This window comes from Salvia hispanica, chromosome 4 (assembly GCF_029641045.1).
Source record: "Salvia hispanica isolate PSC_SH4W2 chromosome 4, Shi_PSC_v1, whole genome shotgun sequence".
In the NCBI taxonomy this organism is placed as follows: Eukaryota; Viridiplantae; Streptophyta; class Magnoliopsida; order Lamiales; family Lamiaceae; genus Salvia; species Salvia hispanica.
Genome location: NC_142695.1, coordinates 50,703,752 through 50,726,836, shown reverse-complemented (window position 1 = coordinate 50,726,836; position 23,085 = coordinate 50,703,752). Strand labels below are relative to the sequence as shown.

General features: G+C 32.5%; 1 protein-coding gene and 2 long non-coding RNA genes across 4 annotated transcripts; 1 reads left to right on the top strand and 2 right to left on the bottom strand.

The window, feature by feature from the left end:
- Positions 1-7,714: 7,714 nt before the first annotated feature.
- On the bottom strand, positions 7,715-11,787 carry LOC125196288 (protein ZINC INDUCED FACILITATOR 1-like). Of its 2 annotated transcripts, none has more exons than XM_048094741.2 (17): positions 11,597-11,787; positions 11,278-11,318; positions 11,097-11,157; positions 10,918-11,020; positions 10,732-10,834; positions 10,585-10,638; positions 10,370-10,432; positions 9,970-10,019; positions 9,802-9,877; positions 9,494-9,694; positions 9,337-9,424; positions 8,969-9,054; positions 8,776-8,883; positions 8,470-8,514; positions 8,285-8,373; positions 8,090-8,133; positions 7,715-7,999 (listed from the first exon to the last, which is right to left on the bottom strand). In XM_048094741.2, exons 1-17 carry the CDS (start codon positions 11,736-11,738, stop codon positions 7,905-7,907), a joined length of 1,449 nt encoding a protein of 482 aa, XP_047950698.1. In that variant the 5' UTR covers positions 11,739-11,787; the 3' UTR covers positions 7,715-7,904. The 2 variants fall into 2 exon arrangements, 1 of the variants encoding a protein (XP_047950698.1); XR_016128812.1 differs by having other exon boundaries at positions 7,915-7,999; positions 8,231-8,373.
- Positions 11,788-14,363: 2,576 nt separating this feature from the next.
- On the bottom strand, positions 14,364-16,522 carry LOC148929378 (uncharacterized). Its single transcript, XR_016128782.1, has 2 exons — positions 16,419-16,522; positions 14,364-14,586 (listed from the first exon to the last, which is right to left on the bottom strand). It is a non-coding gene; the product is annotated as an uncharacterized LOC148929378 (long non-coding RNA).
- Positions 15,644-17,025, top strand: LOC125196918 (uncharacterized). Its single transcript, XR_007171961.2, has 3 exons — positions 15,644-15,919; positions 16,013-16,173; positions 16,846-17,025. It is a non-coding gene; the product is annotated as an uncharacterized LOC125196918 (long non-coding RNA).
- The last annotated feature ends 6,060 nt before the right edge of the window (positions 17,026-23,085 follow it).

Below are 23,085 nucleotides of genomic sequence, written 5' to 3'. Positions count from 1 at the left end.
AGTGGTCCCCACACATATATGCCAAATGTAAAATCTACATTCCAATTAACTCTCTCTCCACTCCCACTTCTCTGGAAAAAACAAATTGGCGGCCATTTCCTTCCACTTAAAGCACCGAGAGCTCCCAACAGAAGGTTATCCGAAAAAAATTTGGGGGTACACTCGTACCCCCTTGTTCCCACGTAGATCCGTCGCTAGCTGGATTGTTTGTTATTTACTCCCTCCGTCCCCGATTAAGAGTCACATTTTTTCATTTCGGCCCGTCCCCAATTAAGAGTCATACTTAATTTTTACCATAAATAGTAAGTAGGTCTCACATTCCACTAACTCAATTCACTCACATTTTATTATAAAATCAATATAAAAAAATGAATCACACATTCCACTAACTTTTTCAACTAACTTTTCTTTACGTTTCTTAAAACTCATGCCCGGTCAAAGTGTGACTCTTAATCGAGGACGGAAGGAGTATGTTTTATCTTCTGCCTTGTTTAAGACTTTATCTGCTAATAAATGCAGATCGTGATTATGAGAGGGGTAAAGGTGAGATTACTCCTCATTCTGCTGACACCAGTACTCCCCGTGATGATACCGATCAGTAGTTTGCTATCCTGATAATCTGGAGGTTGCAATACTCATATATTTGTTGATGTTAATCCGACGGAAGACAGTACTGTTGGAATAAAAAATAAATAAACTTGATTTTTTTAGTAGAATTATCTAGATTTGATAAATATCTAGATATTATTTAGAATTCTCTAGAATTAAGTAGTAGAATATCTAGATATTTTAGTAGAAATATAGTCTACATTATAGATATTATTTAAGAAATATCTAGATTTTTATCTAGACTTTTATAGATAAAAATCTAGATATTTAGAATATAAAAGTATTAAGTAGATGTATCTAGAATAGGAAGTGAATGCCTATAAATATGGGTAAGTTGTACTCCTACCGTTCCTCTATAGCTGAGTCGTATTCATTTTTTGGTTGTCCCACTGTAGCCGAGTCATTTCCTATTTTTGGTAAAAAAACACCAACTTTTCTTCTCTATTACTCTACTCTCTCTTATTTTATTCTCTCTCCATCTCTCTACCTTTTTCCTTTCCTACTTTATCCTTCCTTAACTTAACTCACTTTTACACAATTTCATCAATATCTCGTGCCGAAAAGAAACGTCTCTACTACAGAGGGACGGAGGGAGTAACATTTTGTATAAGTTGAGAATGAGAAAGTTTGAGAATAAAAGTGTTCCTTTGCTTTCCCACATAACCAACCTCTCTTAAATCATTTACCACCTATTCCACCCATTCTCCTCTCAAATATTTTCTCCAAACTAAAGTACTCCTTCAACATATATCTTTTATATTCTAGCAAAGTGGTACCAGAGCCATAAGTTCCTACATGTAATATGATTAACTTGTCGTCGTTCCATGTCCTCATGCTCAATAAGAGCAGTTTCGATAATCGGAGTATTTAGATGAAAGTATTATTGGGAGCCCACGACGTTTGGAAGATCGTGGAGAGTGGCTACGAGGAGCCGCAAGACGAGACCGACAATTTCGAGAAGATCTAGAGTGCAAGCACCGCTAAAGAAGCATGGAAGAAGCTCCAAATATCGTGTGTTGGTGCAGAGCGAGTAAGGAATGTACGTCTCCAAACTTTAAGAGGAATTTTTGAGTCTTTGCATATGAAAGAGTCCGAATCAATTTCGGATTATTTTTCAAGAGTCTTGGCGGTTTCAAATCAAATGAAAAGAAATGGTGAAAAATTGGAGGATATTAGAATCACGAAGAAAATATTGCATTCTCTAACCCCTAATTTTGAGCACATGGTAGTTACAATAGAAGAAACAAAAGATTTGGAGGAAATTACTATCAAGCACTTGTTGGGATCTTTACAAGCATATGAGGAGAAACAAAAGAAGAAACAAGAAATTGTGGAGCAACTTTTAAAGTTGCAAGTAAGTCCAAATGAGAAAGAAGAAAGTTCGAGCAATGGTGATGGTCGACAAGGAAGAGGTCGCGGACAAAGACAAGATCGCGGTCGTGGTCGGAGATATGCTCATGGGCGTGGACGAGGATATTTTGCAAATGATGAAGAAAGAAAGGAGTTCCAAATATGGGACGAGGAAGGAGCTCCCCACAGTCGAGGTACGATAAATCTTCAATAAAGTGTTATAATTGTCATAGATATGGGGCACTATGCTTCCGAGTGCAGAGACACAAAATCAAAAGTTGAAGAGAAAGCCAATTACGTGGAGAATACAAATGAAGAAAATGGATGTGTTATTCTAGCTTATAAAGTAGAAGCTGGAAGAAAAAATGATATATGGTACCTCGACACATGAGCGAGCAATCATATATGCGAGAACAAGAGCATGTTCGTGGAGCTTGATGAATCAGTAAGTGGTAATGTCTCCTTTGGTGATGAATCTAAAATTCCAGTTAAAGGAAAATGCAAGATTCCAATTTGTTTGAAGAATGGAGCTCGTGATTTTATTTCTAACGTATATTACGTGCCCAATATAAGAAACAATATATTGAGTGTTGGAGAATTCTTAGAGAAATGTTATAACATTCACATAAAAGATTATACCCTTTCAATAAGAGATGGCAAAAATGATTTAATCGCCAAGGTGCCAATGTCCAAGAATAAAATATTTTATTAAATATTCAAAATGATGTGGTAAAGTGTCTTCAAGCATGTTATAAAGATAAGTTTTGGCTATGACATCTTCGATTTAGGCAACTGAATTTTTGTAGCTTAAAATTGCTAACAAATAAAGAAATGGTACGAGAATTACCGCCCATCAAGCACCCGATCAACTATGTGAAGGATGCATGGTTGGAAAGCACTTTAGAAAGCCGTTCCCATAAGGAGTCAAGTTCGAGAGCTCAAGAAGCCATTGGAGTTAATCTATGCAGACATATGTGGACCAATCAAGCCAACCTCCCCGGTAAAAATAATTATTTCCTACTTTTCATTGATGATTTTTCAAGAAAAACGCGGGCATACTTCTTGAAGCAGAAATCAGAAGCATTTGACGCCTTCAAGAAGTTCAAGGTTGCCGTCGAGAAAGAAAGTGGTCTAGAAATCAAAGCAATGAGGACCGACCGAGGTGGAGAATTCATATCCAGGGAGTTTCTAGAATTTTGCAAAGAAAGCGGAATTCGACGGCTGGTAACAGTTCCAAGATCCCCCCCCCAGAAGAATGGAGTGGCTGAACGAAAGAACAAGGCCATCATTGAGATGACTCGAAGCATGCTAAAGACGAAGAATTTGCCAAAAGAGCTTTGGGCAGAAGCAGTGGCATGCACCGTGTACCTGTCTAACAGGTCCCCAACAAAAAAGTGTGTGGGGAATGACTCCTCAAGAAGCTTGGAGTGGAAGAAATTCAGGGATCGTCCACTTAAGAGTGTTCGGGAGCAAAGCCTATGCACATGTACCAGACCAGACGAGGTAAACTCGATGACAAAAGCAAGTCATTCATCTTCATCGGGTACGACTCTAACACTAAAGGTTATAAGTTATATGATCCAACTTCGCAGAAAACCATGATTAGCCGAGACGTGGAGTTTGATGAAGAAGGAGTATGATATTTCAGCTTGGATATGACTTCACCTTCATACCTCCGTTTGGAGATCAAAGAACAAGCGAATAGCGGGAGAGGAGCAACAAGAACAAACAACTCCACCTACATCTCCTACATTAGCTGTCAGAGGCTCACCACCGTCTTTCTTGAATGAAAGAGCCACAGAACGCACACGAAGTTTAGATGGAGTGTATGAAGACACCGAAAGGTTAGAAGATCTCACCTTATTTTGCCTATTTGCTGATTGTGAACCAGTTAGCTTTGAAGCAGCTACAACAAGTGAAAATTGGCGAGTCGCGATAGATGAAGAGATCAAAGCCATAGAAAAGAATGACACGTGGGAGATGGTGACACTACCAAAGGGACAAAAAAAATATAAATTCAACACTCACACGAAACCATAGGTTGCGGAGCCTGATGTATTTGAATTATCATACGATGGTTTAGCCACATAACATGTATGCACCTCTACTTATTCCTTAAAAAGAAAATACAACTAACAAATATTCACCTTTAGACGCTGCATCACTTGTATCTCTAGAAAACACATAAATACAATTCCTAGGAGAAGTGAACACAAGACTTTACAAATAATATCCTCAATAATGCAATAATGCAATAAGCAAGCAAAAAAAAAATGCAAATCATACTAATATAAAAAGACTACATACATCCAAAAAAAACAAAACAAACAGACAAAGAATAAAACAATCTCACCAAGCAATTGCATAAACGATTAACCTCAGACCATCTCGAAAAATAAATATAATAACAAGACAGGCCAACAACAGGCTTTCTTTTAATCTGAACTTCCTAGTACTTCCTCCGTTCCACTAAACATGTCCACATTTCCTTTTTAGTTTGTCCTACTTGAATTGTCTACTTTTCATATTTGAAAACAAATTCCTCTCTCCTCTTTTCTCATTAAAATATTCAATCACTTTTTTTACTATACTTTATCATACTCAACTACATCACCTAAAATCACGTGTCATTCAAGATTGTGGACATGAACAGACTAATTAAGATTTATGAATAAATCAAGAAATTCATATACTAGTAATTAAAAAAATATATCAGTTTTAAGTAGGGGTATATACAAATGAAAAATAAAATAAAAGTAATTATACTCATTTCCTTACATTATAAATGAGTTATTTCATTTTTTTAGCAAAAACAACACATTTATTGTCTCTTACTTCACTTCCTCACATATTTTGATCTCTCTTCACTTTTATAAATTTGTCTTACTTTATTATTTTTGGCCCACATAATTTAATCGCAAATCTGGCAATGACACTGCTTTTCAAATTCATTTTTTTTCTCTTGTTTTATTATTTTTGGCTCACGTTGCTTTGACGTTCACAAGTCCGTTAGTAGAACAAAACTCATGGCCAACAAGATAAAATCGGCAGCTTCGACGGCGTTCTGGGTCGGAATCGGACTTAGGGTTTTTGTGGATTGTGTGGAGAGAAAGAAGAAAGAGAGATAGAAGAGAGAGTTTGAGAGTTGGGAGGGAGTCGATTCATTTTCAAGTATTTAGAGTGTAGTGTGAAGGAATATTTTTAAATTAGAAATGGAAAAGGAATTAAAAAAACTCTTAAAAAACAATTTAATTAGCAAGTAATTAGATGACTAATAATATGAGATTAGGCTTAATTGGGTCAAAATTTCGCTAATCGACGGTTGACCGTCAAAAATTGACCGAGCCGTCAAAATGCACCCAATTGACACGAATTTAATTTGTTAAGGACTCGTTTTTCAAAAAGTGAATGTTTTTGACCAAATTCGTATTTCGGCCATATGTTTAGGACCAAAATTGATTTTTACTCTAAAAAATAACTACTTATCTTATATTTAGCTTTTGTGTAAATAAGAGTAGTACTTTATTAAAATTAAAGAAATTATAATATCTTCTTAAATAGTACTCTCTTTTCACTAGAGAAATATAGTTTTTATAAAAAAAATATAAGTATTTCTTTTTTTATCTCTCAGTTAATGCTGTTAGAGTTAATTTGCCGATTTATATCTCGTGGAGTACCTAAGTTTTCTTATTCGAACATCTTCATTCCTCTTTCAAATTAATTAACTTTTAAAAAATAAAACAATATACTCTCTGTGTTTAAAATTGTTGTGTGATTTGTAATTCAACTCGTCATTTGAGTTGTATTTTTATATGTATAATTTGTTTGGATATGGAGTTGATGTATACGTAATGAAAATGGAACTATATACACAAATCGACGTTTACACCTTATGTTTAGTGGTCCTCGTGGACTATTAATAGTATATCAATTTTCAATGGCAATGTAAATTTCTTATAAATGACAAATACGATGTGCCACTACCCTTACCCCAAATTTCCAAATCATTTCTATTTTGATTTACTCTTTTTGTTTCGTGGTCCTCTCCTCGTGGACTATTAATAGTATACCAATTTTCGATGGCAATGTAAATTTCTTATAAATGACAAATACAACGATAAATATCCCAAATTGACAATATAAGACATCAAATAGCGAACAGAGAAAATAATATTGAATAACAATCTAATATATTTAAATATATGGATAATATACATTTAGGAGCATGTTAGGGTGCCACCACCCCTTAAAATAACACCATACCATCATTCCTAGCCAATCATTTGTACACGTGGACGAATAATAAGCTGCCACGTGGCAAAAAAAAATCTGAAAAAAGACGGTCAGCAATTCGCTGGTCTTTAACCAGCAATATTTCTTGTCCAACAATATCCGACACACTATACAGCAATCTATAGTGTTTGTAATATTGTTGTGTAGCGTTTATAATATTGCTGTATAAGCGGTGTCACGGTGTCATTTTAAGAGGGATTGTCATTTTAACACAAACCTATACATTTAATCATAATTTTTTGTCAATTAGAATATTAATTTATAAATTTTCAATTTTTGTCCTATGATTCATACATTTAAAATATGATGGTCTTTTGATGATATTCAAAAGAACATAGCTTAAGAATTATTGCTTCTCTCTCACCATTTTGATCGTTCACTTCCCCTCCATTCGATAGATCGGGGAACTATTTTTGATCGGAATAAAACAAAATACTATAGTACATTTATATGCCTCATCCTGTTCCCTTTATTTTAAATTCAGAATTTATTCTTCAGGCAAGAATAATAATTATGCAATTTAGTCCGACATCTTGCTTCAGTGGCTGTTTTGTGTTACTATTTGATAATATGGTGCGATTAATCAAAGTGATTTAATATATGAATCTCAAATTCAATTTTGACTCAACCTGCAATCATTGTCAATCAAACTCCAACTTCAACGTGGAGTATTTAATTTATTTAATTAAAACAATTTAATATTTGTGGAGGTTAATCCTAGCCGTAGGATTTGTTGTTAGTAGCCGTTAGCTTTGAACGTTGTTTAAAAGGGGGATTAGTTACTCTTAGCTCATTTTTCTCCGATTCTCCCGATTTGTGTAATTCTCTCTCTGAAATTCAATTCAAGAAAGGGTTCTTCAATCTTGTTCATTCCTCCAAATATTCATCATCTCCGATTAAAGATAATACTACTAATATTGAAGAGACGTGCACCAAGATATCGAGATTACGACATAATCAAACTGTTATATCGGCCGGTGGGATGGAAATTCGGGTTGGATCATTTTCAAATATTTGGACTTAGAGAGGAAAATAATTTATTTGTTGTTTGAGAGGCCAGAAAATAACGGTATCATTTTGTTTGAGAAGGGTTAAAAACTAGCAAGACTCAGAGTTGAAATCGATGAATCCATTTCTTATTTATTTCACATTGTAGTTGTCTATTTATAATTTATTCACTAGTATTCCATATAATCAAATTAATAAAACAGGCAAAGATGTCTATAAGTTTTCTAGTACTATTACTCACTTTTAAATGAATAGGATAATAATTTACAAGTATAGTCCTCTTGTGATGTGTAAAATCATAATTTCGCAATAACTAATTCATAGACTATATATCCAATTTTATAAAATTGGAATGTTTGGACCCGGCTAAGAGATGTATTGTCAATGGTTTTTATAATAGACATATAGTAAATAGGAGTATTAACGATGAAGATAGATACTACTACAAACTATGAATAAGCTAAATAAATCAACATTCGCAACATAAAATATGAATGTAACGTACAATTTTTACATAGATACGTAGACTTTCCATGACATTTCTATTACAAAAGAATCAGAGTTTTAGTTACAACTTACAACAACATGATAATCTTCATGCAAATATATGCTTTGGTTGCAAAGGAAAACAGTGAAACATTGAATCAAGTATTTCGTCGTCCGACCAGAAATGGTTTGAATGTCATCAAAACTGCAATTGCCTCAATAATGTTGAGGATGAAGAACACCATTTGGTCTCCTGCATCATCACAACACAGCCATATAACTTGTACACCAAATTAATACCTTACAGGTTGGCCATTTTCCAAATAAACTCATTCACACATACCTGGAAGGAAATCAGCACTTAGGCGTTTTTCGGTCCAAGAAAACCTACACACATTGAGATTAACAAGGAAGAGTTATCAAGATGTATATGTATTTATGAGGTATAAGGCAATCGGTGCACTATGAAGTTGTGGGTGCAAACCCGATCTAATGTAGTTCAAAGGGTAAATGAACATGACTCCGAATAGAAACTCACAGTGCTCCTCCTCCTAAAGGACCAACAGTTTTGGCAAGTGACATAAAGGTCATGGCCAAACCATTTGCTGCACCTCTTTGGTCTTGATCCTATGATCATTATTTGGTGAATAACCTCATACATCAGAGGCATTATCATGAAAGTTCTATAAATATCAAGTAGTTATAAAATGATTGGAGAATTACCACAGCTCTATTTTGTAATATGAAGAGCCCTGTCACAATGGAGATCTGCTCAAACAAAAAAAAAAGCATCTATTAGGTGCAGCATTGTATTGATGAATATGCTTCAACTAGATCTACTTGCATGCACAATGTACATTTACTCTGCCAGTAAAGAATCAACAAACTCATGTAGCAAACAGGAACATGGCATATATGACTATATCACAAAACTAGATAAGTTATAGTAATATTATATGCCTTCAAAACATTAAACTTACACTCCCTAATTGTGGTGTAAAAAGGAAAAGAAGGCATTTAATCACTTACCGATAGGACATTCTTCAACAGAGATGCAATATTTAACACTATGGATAGTATGATCCCTGAAAGCATGGCTATGTAGTGATAACTTGTTAAGAGAGGAATTGTAACAATCTGCATTCGAAAAGAAACCTCATCAAAATAATGTTTGGAGATCATATTCAAATCATATAGTATATGTCTAGTTCCAAGGCCATACTCCTAGAACTCGAGAAACCATGATGGGGCCCAAGATTTTCTCCACGATAGGATACAAAGAAGATTGGAAGACCAGAAGGCCTAAACCTGAAATTTGTACATGTGAGAATTGAATTAGAGAGAGCAGTATATTACCAGCAGACATGAGTGAGTGAGAAAAACTACCATTACCAAGGCCCTAAACATATTAAGGCATGACATATTATTGCACAAAAGCTAAGTAATCGTGTGGATCAGTATCTCGTCCATAGGCTTATGAAAAAGTGACATAGTGAAATTTTTCGAAAGAATATACTTTGACCTAGTTCTGTGTAAAACTACACAAAGGATGGCATATATGATACTCTAGCAGGAACTGTTCAACCATACCTGAGACTGAAAGAACTGATCCAACATCCTCGGTTGAGTAACCAAGCCCTCCGAGTCTTCGGGGGCTCTCGGCCCATAATGAGAATATCTGTGTTCGTAAAAAAAAAAATTAACCTTGCCAAGATTATAAGCAAGTTAGGAACTTATTGTTACTTACCTCGGAGTAAGCTATATCATTGAGTGAGAAAATGCAATATACTATTATGGATGACATAAGTGGCCAGTTCTTAAAGAGGCTTTTCTTAGAAGCCTTATTTTCCTCCATTTTGTTAATGTCAGACTGTTGAGTTGCAGCCTCCAAAGTATGACAAGAACCTTCAGAAGATGTACTCTCTAAAATGTGTGTGTGTAATGATTCCTGCATCTCTTAAAACTTAATTAGATCAAATTGACATTGGAAAACCAAAACATTCTTGATGAAAATAATTATGACTATATATGAACAAGAGATATGGAGAAACATACCGGGATCCAGAAACAAGCGATAGTTACAAATGCCGCAAATATTGAGGTCATCAGACAGGGCAGGAAATATGGGAATCTATCAAAATGTTATTGAATTAGAGTTCATAAAACCAGAATCTAAAGGTGAAATGGTTAAGAGAGACACGAGATGGAATAAAATATATGCACCTCGCCCAAAAAGAATCTGACGTGAATATTCCAGGAAATTTGTCAGCAGGCTAATTCCAATATTTAATCAAAGGAAAAAAAACTGTTAAGTTGGTGATGACACGCGCATACATATACACAGACATATAATCATTCACAAAATATTGAAGAATTATAGATATGACTGCCGAAAGATAAATACAAAACAAACTACAGTTTATAGGCCCTTAGGTAACTTTGATTATATTTTATGATCTATAGGGGACTTGGTAGAACTTTCCCCTTGGCCTTATATACAGTTTACAAATTCATGGTTACAGAATGGTAAAATCATATCCAACCTTTGGCCATTGCACTATCTGAAACATACTTAGGATGAAATTCTCCTACTCACACTCAACCACATAGTATATATTAGTACCTGAGCAAGAAAGCCTCCTAACGCTGGTCCAATAACTAATCCGGCGCCCCATGCTGTGCTAACCTATGCAAAATTGAATTTGAGTTCTCAGGAATGGCTATGTGAAAATGAGTAACAAAAGTAGGTAATTATGTCAGACCCTCTTTCTGAAGAGCTACTAAGATATTATATTGTACACACAATGAATTACTATGAAGCATACAACAGCAGCTTACCGCTGACAATGCATAAGAATGGTATTCATCACGAACTGTTTCACATGCATATGCCTGGTCATAGAGTGGCGCCATAAAATGAGGAATCCAACAGGGAAAAATGAGTAAGAACAGCAACTAGCATGTATATAAATTGCCAGCAAATACCCTTATTGGTCCAAGTAAGCCATTCATACTACCAAGAAGAAACCTGGTGATGATTGCCATCCAATAGTTCACACTAAGGCCAAACAGACCATTGAATACAACCCTGAAAACAAAACAGATGAACCCCTGATTATTTGGAATGCCCATAATGATAAGAAGCTTAAAGTAAAGAAATCAATCACTGACACTGAGGCACAGCCTATAATTATGACCGGTTTCCGACCATATCTATCAGCAATTACTCCCCACAAGGTAGAACTTACAGCTCTTCCAAACATGTAGGAGGCACCTTCATAAAGTTAGGAATAAGTAGTGGAAGGTAATTAACAATAGTATTAAGAAGAAAAGAGGTTGGCCAGGCCTACCCACAAAACCAGCATAGTACCCAATATCCTCTTCTGTATCTGCAATGTGAAAATCCCTTATCTGCGAGAGATGAGACACAAATTAAAATGCCCTCGAGTTTCTGGACTACCTATATTGGTCTCGATTCGACTGTTCAACTTAGAACACAACTTATATTATCCCAAAGAGTGCAATGCTTACCATGAAATAAAGGAATGGGTAGAGAGATGCTATTATAAGACCTGGAACAGAGAAAAGAAGGTTCAGTACCAAGGAAGTGGTGGAGGCAATTAAAATAAACCTAAATTCAACACTTTAAGAGGAAAGAATACATTATTTGAGTTTGTGCACTCACACGCACTCTCCTTACAAGTACTACACAATACACATGACGATGAATCACCACAAAAAATGTGCTTCTTATATGGAGAGTTTCACATGCAGTAGATAATTAAGAAAAACAACATTACTCGCGAGCAATTAGGCATACGATAAACAGAGAGAGTGAGGGTTTAGTTACCAGAGGCGAGCACAATGATCCAGACGGTGAGAATTTGCTTGAGAGGAAGGCCTCTCTGCAATCGTTTGGTGCGATCAACCGCGCAGCCTGGGCAACCCTCCACGAACACATCCTTTTGCAGTAAGCTCTCATAATCAGCCATTCTCTATATATATGTCTCTGCTCAAAATGAGAGCCACACCACCTATACTATAAAAAGTTAATACACACATGAATAATAAGTTATTAATACTCTCAACTGCCGAATTCCAATGTATGTCTATTTGTTATTAATACTCCCTTTGTTATGGCTCGTATCACCCCAACTACTTTTTTTTACATTAAATATCTCTTCCGTCCCGCAATAGTACTCCTATTTGGTCTTACTTACATATATTAATTTTATAATAAAATGTGAGTGAAATAAGTGATATTTATGATCAAAGTGAAATGAGACTTTTATTGTCGGACTGACCGAAATAGCAAAATTGAACTTTTATTATGGGATGGAGAGAGTATTTTTTTAAAAACTTAGTTATTAAATTATTTATTTTATTCTATTTACTAATAATGCTTTAATAATATTTTCTTAATTACTCAATTTTGTTTTAAAATACATGTGATCTATTGATGAGACTATTACTTGTGGACACAAGGAGTAGTAGAGCGGTAGAGTATAGTACTAGTATAATACTTTTGGTACAAATTACAAAAATCTCATTTCAGTCATTGTCAAACAATATTATTGATGTATGAGATAAAAAAACATATTGGTCTAGTAGTAAATTCGTAGATTTATATACTCCTATGTCATACCTATGTTTTCTTATTTATTTGAACATCTTCAAGCCCTATTTTAAATTAATTAAGTTTTAAAAAATAAAGCAATATCCCAACTGTAGTTAGAATTGTTAGGTGAGTTGTAATTCAACACGTCATTTGGGTTTCTACTTTTTATATGTACTAGTGAATCCCCAGCGCGTTGCGTTGCTGACGATATTTCGTGCCAAAACTTTTGTATACAACATGCAAATATGTATTCATAATTTGGTACTACTAAATTATTCGAAACAAAGGGAGTACAATATTTGAGAATACAATATTTATGAATAGATATTTTTTAATAAATCAATAAGACAAACAATATTTATGAATAGTAATTAAGTACATAATTAATGCATTAATTCAATTCAATACACATTATTACATTGCTAGATAAATAAATAATAAAATCTTATGACAAATGGAATCTTTTGAAGAATTGCTGATCAGGTAAGTGAATCTTAGAAACTATGATTTGTGGAACAAACAATATGTATTTTTAATTGATTATGATTTAAATACTCTATCCGCAGTGACAGAATCAAATATGGACTTTGTTAATTCACATCTATTTTGAATTATATTTATGATGCAATTATCGATTACATTATATTTATGAATATGTATATCAAATATGTACTCATCAATTAAAATCAATTTTTGAATTATCTCATAATAATACAAAAAGATTAACTTGCACGTACATATGAATTAATATCTGTTTTGTATTATGCTTATGACACTATTATAGAAAACATGATATTCATTACAAATATTAACATATATTAAATTAAATTTTGATTAATTAAAAATTTATGATAGAATGTTGAGATTCATGTATGTATGTAATAATTTACATGTATAGATTAATATTGTATTTTACTTGCTCATATCGTACTATTTGTATGAATTGATTCATAGTAGTACTTGTTTAGATTTTATTACTCTAAAATTTATGATATAAAAATAAAAATATTCAGATGTATGTGTGTATGAAATTGTTAAATTTATATTCCAAGTAGATCTATCCTTTTATATTCACTACTACGAAAACATTATTGTTTTCATTATTTTTAATAAGTAGTATTATGAAACAACATACCTTATTTCACTATTACGATATTACTCTCTTTTGTTAGTTACTATATTTGTATAATTAAAAATAAATATGTTGTTGTATTTACACTATGAAAGCTACTAAAATAATAACTCCGGTAAAATATAGTATATAATTCAAAATTACTATGACCGACGTAAGATGAATCGACAAAACATTAATGACAAACACTTCTAATCAAACTAATCATTACATTACCACCGACTGACAATTCTGCTTTCATATTCAAAATGCTAAAATACAAAATATATCTCATAAGTACATCATCCGATTAAATATAATATATATTCAATATATCATAAAATGTGTTATTACAATAAATATAATATATATTCAATATATCATAAAATGTGTTATTACAATAAATACTTGACTATAAATGTATAACATCAATATAGAATATCATGAAATTTGTTATAACTTTTTATAAATACTTTACTATTTAAATTTTACTATTTAAATTTGTTATAACTTTTTATAAATACTTTTTATTAAATCTATAAATCTAAAAATTTTACTATTTAAATTTTTTATAACACCAATGATAAAAGAAAAAACCTCTTGAAAACAACAACCAAATAATGAACCAAGTTGGGTAAATGTTTATGTATCAAAAAGTACTACAAAAGCAATACAATCAATTATTATATCTATAAATATAAAAATTTTACTATTTATCATCAATAATATACTACTAATATCTTATATTGCTACCAAAATATTATTTGTTCAGCAAACGATGTCTTACTGTCACGACCCCACCTTGCTAAGGATAGCATTGCTCGGTGAATCATGACTAGGGGAGAGAAATAAGAAGAGGGGATAGAAAGGGGATAAAAGAAATAACGATAAGACAACGAAAGATGATGAAATTTAAAAGAGTGTTCGACACAGTCACTTGTTACTAATCATTATTCTTACGATCCATCTAGTAAATAATACTACAATAGGGCACAGCGGAAGGAGTTGTAAACACATGGCCATATGTGTGAAGACATATGCCACAAGAACCCTACAAAAGAGATGAGACGACCACCAACTCCACTCAGCCACCATTTCATCACTGCTCAACCTGCACATTTAGAAATACATGCAGGGCTGAGTACGAGGTACTCATTGAACACATTGCCAAAAGTTACACATATATAAGAAAAAGTCATTATCATGCCATCACAGTAACACACGGGGTTTTCTTAAAGGCCCGAGCTTACTAAGTTCATTTTCATAAAGTTCGCTTGATCAAGCTAAGTTCATTTCATCAATCCTCCATATCTGATAGTTCATTGTGTGTCGGGAAGGTGGCCACCTTCCATGATCACATTGACCGGCCAACCCTTACGATGACTCACGGTCCATTCCTTTGTGTACACTAACTCGAATAGGATCTTGGTCCTATTGGAGCCGAATTCGTTTCATTCATTCATTCATTTGGCATCGCCAAGCAGATAGGCATCATAAAACAAATAATTTATGGCACGATAACATTTTAAAAAAAGTAAGTGCGATTTTATCAAACAAAAATTATTTCATATATTTAATAATTTTATCCACACTTAATATGTTGGATATAAAGCCCACCTCAAAGCTTCCAAGTAAAACTCTACAAAAGCTCGACCTTGGGTAATCAAACTCCACGAACACGCCCTTCTTGAAAGAGTATAATGATTTAAATTAGTTTTTATGAACATACATAAGGTGCATGACATGAAATGATCCTACATGTAGTATGCATCCTACGTTCGGGGTTCGATCAAGATAACTTCATTCCACTTAAAAAGTGGATCTCTATTTCATAAGAGACCTTAAAATTTATTACTTGGGAGATGGTTCATTTAGCTCCTACATTCTTAACTTCAAGGAATTTATTTAAGTAAGGAGGGTAAGATATTAATTAATCATAAAATTAATTATTTAAAAGCTTCAAACATTTCAAGAAATATTAATCCAAAATTAAGAGATAAGGTTCATTTTATCACTTAAGCTTCAAAGCCCAAAATTCTCATTCCCTCTAAATTCTCGGCCCATAATAGAATAAATAAGAGACCATCTTACTAAATTAATTACTTGGCCCAAAGGAGAGGCCCAATACCCAAATAAATTAGAAAAAACCCTATACACTCCACCAATCCAGAGGAAAAGAAAAAAAAAGAAAAGGGGCGCCTCCTTCTCCCAACCTCTCTCTCTCGGTCTTCTCTCTGCCGGCGGTCTTGGCGTCGCCGGTGAGCGACGCCGGCCGCCGGTCTCGTCCCTCCTCTCTCACTCGGTCTCTCTCTCCCTCGGTCTCTCTCTCTCGGCCTCTCTCTCTCGGTCTTCTCTCTGCCGGCCACGAACCACCACCTCCGCCGTCGCCGCCGGGCCGCTGCCGCCGCTGGGTACACGGCGGTCTCACCGCCGTTGACCGAGAGGTAGGGATTTCCCCCATTTCTCTTTCTTTCTCTTCTTCTTTATTTTCTTAAATTGAAGGCTTAGGACTAACAATTAAGTCTTGAAATGTGAAGATTTGGATAGATCGTGAAAACGGGGTCAAAAGAGATTAATTTCGTTGTGGAAAATCGGGCATCCGCCGGAATGCTGCCGGAAAGTTGCCGGACTGCCGTCGCCGCCGGTGGGCCACTGCCGGGCAGCATCTCCGGGGTCCGGCAGCTCCCTCACTCACGAGGTAAGCTTTCCAAGATCGTTATTAATGTGCGATGAAGTTGTCTAAGGGCTTAGGCATTACTTATTTGATTTTCTTGTCTAAGTTTTCTTTAGGTAAGGCAAAAGCTATTTTAAAAAGTCATATGCATGATTGATATGAAAACTATTAAGGGAAAAGGCATAGAGGAAAAAATAATAATATGGTGTTCATGCTTTGGATGATTATGAAAATGGCTATTTAGCAAGAATAGTTATTAGTAGAATTACCTTGAGAAAGGGAAGAGAAGAATGATAGTGAGTAGGAAGATGGACTCCTCTTCTTCAAACACTTATGTGCATCCTCATTTTGATAGAATTTTGTTTAGAGAATGTTTATGGTTGAACAAAAGGATCAAGAGGGGAGATGGAGTGGTATTTATAGAGAAAATGGGTGCATGGAAATGCTTGGTCATAAACTTGATTCAAGGAGGAAATGTATTGTCCAAAGGGTAGAGACTTTTTGCCAAATGAGGCAAGTTGTCTTGTCAAACATCTCTTTTTCCTAAAATGGCAAGAATATTATGTCTCGTCACTTAAAAAGACGTGAGCCGTCAATTGGAAAACGTGAGCCGCCGTTTGATTTGCGTGTTTGATGTGATTTCATTTCGTCGATCGTCTCGTCTTGATTTAACACGCTTCTTATCCATTCGTGTAGGTATCGGGATTCAAGGCGTGACTATTGAGCAAGATCCGAAGGGCATGGAGAGTATTTTATTTTTAATTAATCTTTACTTAAACGTTGAACTCGTGTACGGACTTTTATTTGAAACTTGGTCTTCACAAACGGACTTTTATTAGAGCAAACATTTATATTGAATATTACTATTTTTGTTCACTACTCAAAATATACTTCACAACGATTAATCATAATAAGAAGTAATAATAAAGTTAGACGCGAAACCTATATATATGTAGATCGATTTTCTAAGTCTTAGGGTAATAAAAAGTCGGGGTGTTACACTTACTCTACACAGCCAAACACTCAGAGATTTGATTATCCATCGTATAGTTGGATTGAAAGTGGACCAATATACAATGCTGAAAAGTTCACTACTAAAAATTTCAGTATATTCAATATGAAGATAAACACTATAATGAGATAACACGGTAAGAGTTTCAATTTTTAACTAATTATTTTCACTATATTACTTTATCTTTAACAACATCTGTTTACATAAATTGAAAATTTTCTATAAACATATAAAACTTAATATTTGTTATTCAGAATATAACAGCAAAACAAAATTTCATCTAAAACAATAGTAATATTTATGCGAATAAAGACAAACTTTCCATAAAGTGTTCAACACCTCCAAATATGCAAAAATAATATTATAAAAAGTTTACTTTACAAACTATAAATTCCATTTCATATAAAAAAAATCTTTCATATAAAAAATATATACTACATTTAAATAATAGCTTACAAACTATATTACAAAATATTTCATATAAAAAATATATACTTAATTTAAATCATATACAAAAAATATTTCATATAAAAAATATTTATAACAATTTAAATCATAGCTTACAAACTATTCTACATACATATACATTATTTTAAAATCAATCATGACTCTGTCACCGATTGACATATTCTCTCAAACAAATAATAACAAAGTTCAAACTATATTTTCTTACATCATCCGTGCTAATACATGATACAATAATTCCAATTTCAATCTATATAAATACAAAGATACCAAGAGTATCAAAAAAAATAAGGTGTTATAATCCGATGTTTGGATTTACATCAATGGGTGGCAAGATTTTGTAAATCCATGTTTGGATTTACATGAACATGATGCTAGATTAATACTCCCCCCGTCCGCAAATAGGATTCCCAACACATTTCGTCACGCGTTTTAATAGGGAGTAAAAATCTTAATAATGCGAGATGTAGTCCCACGCACTATTACATTAAACAACACCGCAATATTATTTGAGCTTGTCTACCAACTTCTACCTACAAAATAAATCCACTTTTCATCATCCTCATGAAAATACACACCACCTACATAATAAGGCTAAGACACCGCCTCCAACTCCACTTCCAAAACTAAAATGAAGACTAAATTAATTTTAAAAATACCTAAAATTTCCAATGCCGCACATTCCGAAAAGTGAATGATTCTCATCTGAAATTTCATCCTTCTGATACCTAACGATACGTGCGTATCATCTCCATCTAACATTGAACCATAAAAACTTTGAAGCAAATAAAAAATATTGTTACTGTGAGTCGATTCAATATTTATTACAATAGAAGAAGAGAGACAACACTAAAGAAATTGTATTTTTGGGTGTCCTCACTCCTCACCACATACGCATGGCTCATTAAATAAGCAACCTTCTCAAAAAATATAACAATTTTTCATTTAATTTATGTATTCCAAAGAATGTGAGTCATCTCATTATTTAGGCTTTTGAAAAACCATGAACAGACCTGACAAGATTCCTCACCATAATTCAAACTGAAAAAGCTGAAAATATTCCTCAGCATATGAAGTGCCATCATTATGAATGTGTAAATTTAATTTATAATTTTCTCCACAAAAGTTAGTTATTCATTAAACATTATTATTATAAATATTTTTTTACTACATTAGAATTCAAGAAAGATAGGATTACATCCAAATGGAAGAATGTGCTTGGATGAATGATGGAAACAATTCCTGAACGATCAGAGGTTAAATTATGCAGATTTCTTGACTTTTCATTTGATCACAAGCAATTTCTTCTTTGTGAGAATATTTGATGAATCAGGACGTGCTAAAGTATACCAACAATAACATTAAATTTTTAACTTTGTCAACAAAATTTTTAACACACCATGCTTTAATTACTCATTTATAAATTCAATAGGCCAAGAAATGGACGACACTTCAACTTCACATTCTACTGTTTCACATTCTTCAACATTGAATTTTACAATGGCGTCTAATGATGCTATTGTGGTTAATGGTAATCCTTTTTCTTTTTTTTTTTGTTATCTAGGGCTGAATTTTATTTGTTTATTTTTATATGATGCGATGATATCTATATTTCAATGCTGTTGATATATAGGTGTTAAGCTTTCTGCATTGGAATATTTTAATCAGGTTATCTCAGTTTTTATTTATTTATTTTTCACCGTTTTTCTCAGTTTTTTTTTGTTTAAGCTTTCACCGTTTATAACGTATGGTTGTATGTACTGTATTGATAATCTAAAACGAACAACAAAAATAATAATAACAACTACTGTTCAAAATGATAAAGAAAACTATAAAAATATCTTAAAGAATAATTATGTATACTATAAAAAATAATTATGTATTCTATTAAAAAACCTTGAACAGAAGATGACGGAACCATCAGATCAACAAATAACACTATTGACATTCACATCCAATCCATCTGCACCTCACCGTTTCAGAAAATCAGTTTTTTTCATATCTAAAATCAATTGTTTCAAGAATCAAGCAACAATTGATATTTGGTAGGCAAGAATAAACTTTTTTTCATAACAACCAATGCGTACAAAAATATACATATATAAAATAAAACAACTGCACCACATTGAAAACATAACAAAATATAAAACGAATCAACAAATATTAATGACAAATATTCGAATCATTATTAGACAACTAACGATTGACAATTCCAATTTTTACATCGAAACTACCAAAATCCAAAATATACATAATAGACCATAATGTTCAATACATTATGTAATCAATATATCATGGAATTTAAACTACAATAAATACTGGAATTAAATGTCTAACATCAACATGATATCATGAAATACGTTACATTATAAGAAATTATTCAAACAACACAACTGACTCAATAGAAAAAGGAAGAAATACAGTATAAACACCTCACTCATAAATACATATAACTATAAAAAAATAATAACACAATTTGTTTAAAAATAGAACCTAAAATATATAAAAATCCACTATCAACAACTAAATCAATGCAAAAAGGAAAATACACTATCAACAACTAAATCAAAATTTTGCATACACTATCAACAACTAAATCAATAAATATATACAAACACACTATCAACAACCAACTCAATAGATACACACAAATAAACTATCAACAGTTCAACAACATACTAATACTATCTACTTAAAAACATGACTTCTGAATCTATTAAAACAAACAACGAAAATTAATACTCATAATCTAAATAACAAAATCTATCCAATACTCACAATCAGTAAAATTTTTAATTTATGTCAATCAGCAATAAATGCAGTACCAATTACTGCAAATAATATCAGTTTTGCATTAATTGGCAATTATCAACATTTCTGCGCAAAGATAATTATTACAAATTTAACATACACATATAAACTAATGTATACATACACACATATAAACATTCTATCATATATTTTAAATTAAGCAAATCTCGAACAACATGTCAATCAACAATAAATGAATCCACCTCAAAAACAGTGATTTAGATAATCTATGCAAAATCTTGACAATATCAACTTTCTGAGCAAATATAATTATTACAAGTTTAACCAATGCATATAAACTAATGGATGCATATACACATCTAAACATTTTATCATAAATTTTAAATTAAGCAAAAATCTTGAAAAACACGTCAATCAACAACAAATGAAACCACGTCAAACAACATTAGCTAATTAGGTGCTAGACCCTAGCCCTATGGATTACTAAACCCTTAGGGGAAGGATTTAACTTCGATCAATTAGTGAACACTATCATAAGGTTATAACTCATACCAATAAGGTAAAACATAAAAAATTACAAAAATCCAAAATAAATAACTTGATGACTAATTTCACTACATAAATAATCTCAAAAAACCATACAGTTTTGTGGAAATTTAAATTTAATACATACAAATACCTCTAAACAATCAACATTAAACACTATAAAAAAATCGACGCAAAAACCTAATAACTACAATCAAAATAAAGTTTGATAACATTTGAATTATAAGTATTAGTTAATGTAGTATTTTACGCATAAAATTACATACAAAAAAATAATGTATAAAACTGTAAACAAAATTCGCTAATTAGGTGATAGACCCTAGCCCAATGGATTACTAAACCCTTAGGGGAAGGATTTAACTCGGATCAATTAGTGAACACTATCCTAAGATTATAACTCATACCAATAAGTAGATGCTACACACTACAATCAAGGACTACTAAACCGCAGAGTTTTGTGTGTATTAACAAACACAAATATGCATAACAATTTCTATGTTACTCGAATATTATTATTTGAACATCCACTGATTATTCAACATTTCACATATTATACAAATGCTTTATTACACAAAGACACAGATACTAATCACTCAATAATAAAATAAAATAATATGCATGACAAAAACAATGTTATTTTATTATCTTAACTTCAAATAATTATTTAACATTCGAAAAACTGTACAACTGTTACTCAATATTTCACTATCTATCTGCCCTATATACACAATGTAACGACTTTACACAGTTAATCAACTGTCAGAGACATCTTCCAAACTCAAACTACGTTTTCGGAATGTTAAACCATTTCCATCAACCATCTCCATCTCCATCTCCAACCATCTCCACCTTCACTCTTCAAATTGTCTCTCCATCAAAATCGTTCTCAGCTCTTCATACAAAAACCACACTGAAAAAATAGCGAACAACTGCCTAAAACTTGAAGACGATTACTGCAAAAGAAGTGAAGATATTGTTAAAACAATAAAATAAAATTCTTGAAAAAAACGAAGAGGAGACAATAATAAAATACAGACAATGGAACAACAAAGATCTCAACTTTATAATCTGCAAAACAAAATATCATCAGCGTAAAATGAACTAATCAAAACACTAAAACCCAAACGATGAAACAACAAATATTTCACCTTTACAATCTGCAAAATAAGAAACCATCAGAAATTAATGAACTAATGAAAAAAAATAAAAACGAAACAATACTAAAACAGAAACAATGAAACAAGAAAGATTCCACCTCTATAATCTGCAAAACAAAAAATCATCAGCATTTAAGGAAGCATTAAAACGAAATAAGAAAACACTAAAACAAAAACGTGAAAACACACAGATATTACCTTTACTATCTGCAACATAAGAAATAGTTAAACAAACAGCGTTATTCGGATTAAAAGAAAATAAGAAGAATAAAAGACATATAAAAGCAACAATAAGGGAATAGAGAGAGAAATAAGAATCTGCAGCAAGAGTATTGTTTGCAATGACAACTGTTATTTATAGAGAAGTTTCTATTATGAAGGTGGGAAAACCGCCCTTTTCATTGGGGGGAAAACCCTCTCTTTTTTTGGGGGGGAAAACCCACCCTTTTTTTAGGGAAAACTCGATTTCAAAGCTTTGACCAATAGTTAAAATGACCAATAGTTATATTGAATAATAACCTAAAATAAAATCTTGATTGGGTGATTGATTTACAAACAATCAAATATAATAAAAAATTAGATAATAGCATCATTTTTAATTACCAATAGTTAATGATCCCACCAATAGATAATTTTTAACTATTGGTCAAAGCTTGGAAGGTGGTGGGGTCATTCTAACTTTTGGATTTTTTATTATATTTGATTGTTTGTAAATCAATGACCAATAGAGAAGCTTTTTAGAAGATGTTACAACTATACAATGAATTTTAGGTAATTAATTGTAGGTATAGTTATTGATATTTAAAATAATCTATTGAACTAATAGTATGATATATTGAATAATTATTAAAAATTAGTATTTTATTATGATGGATGGTAAAAAGAAAATATAATTTTTGAAAATGCGAGAAGCACATGTTCTTAACTCTTCTATTTAATATTTTAAATATATATAGTTAATATTTTATATTTCATATAGAATAT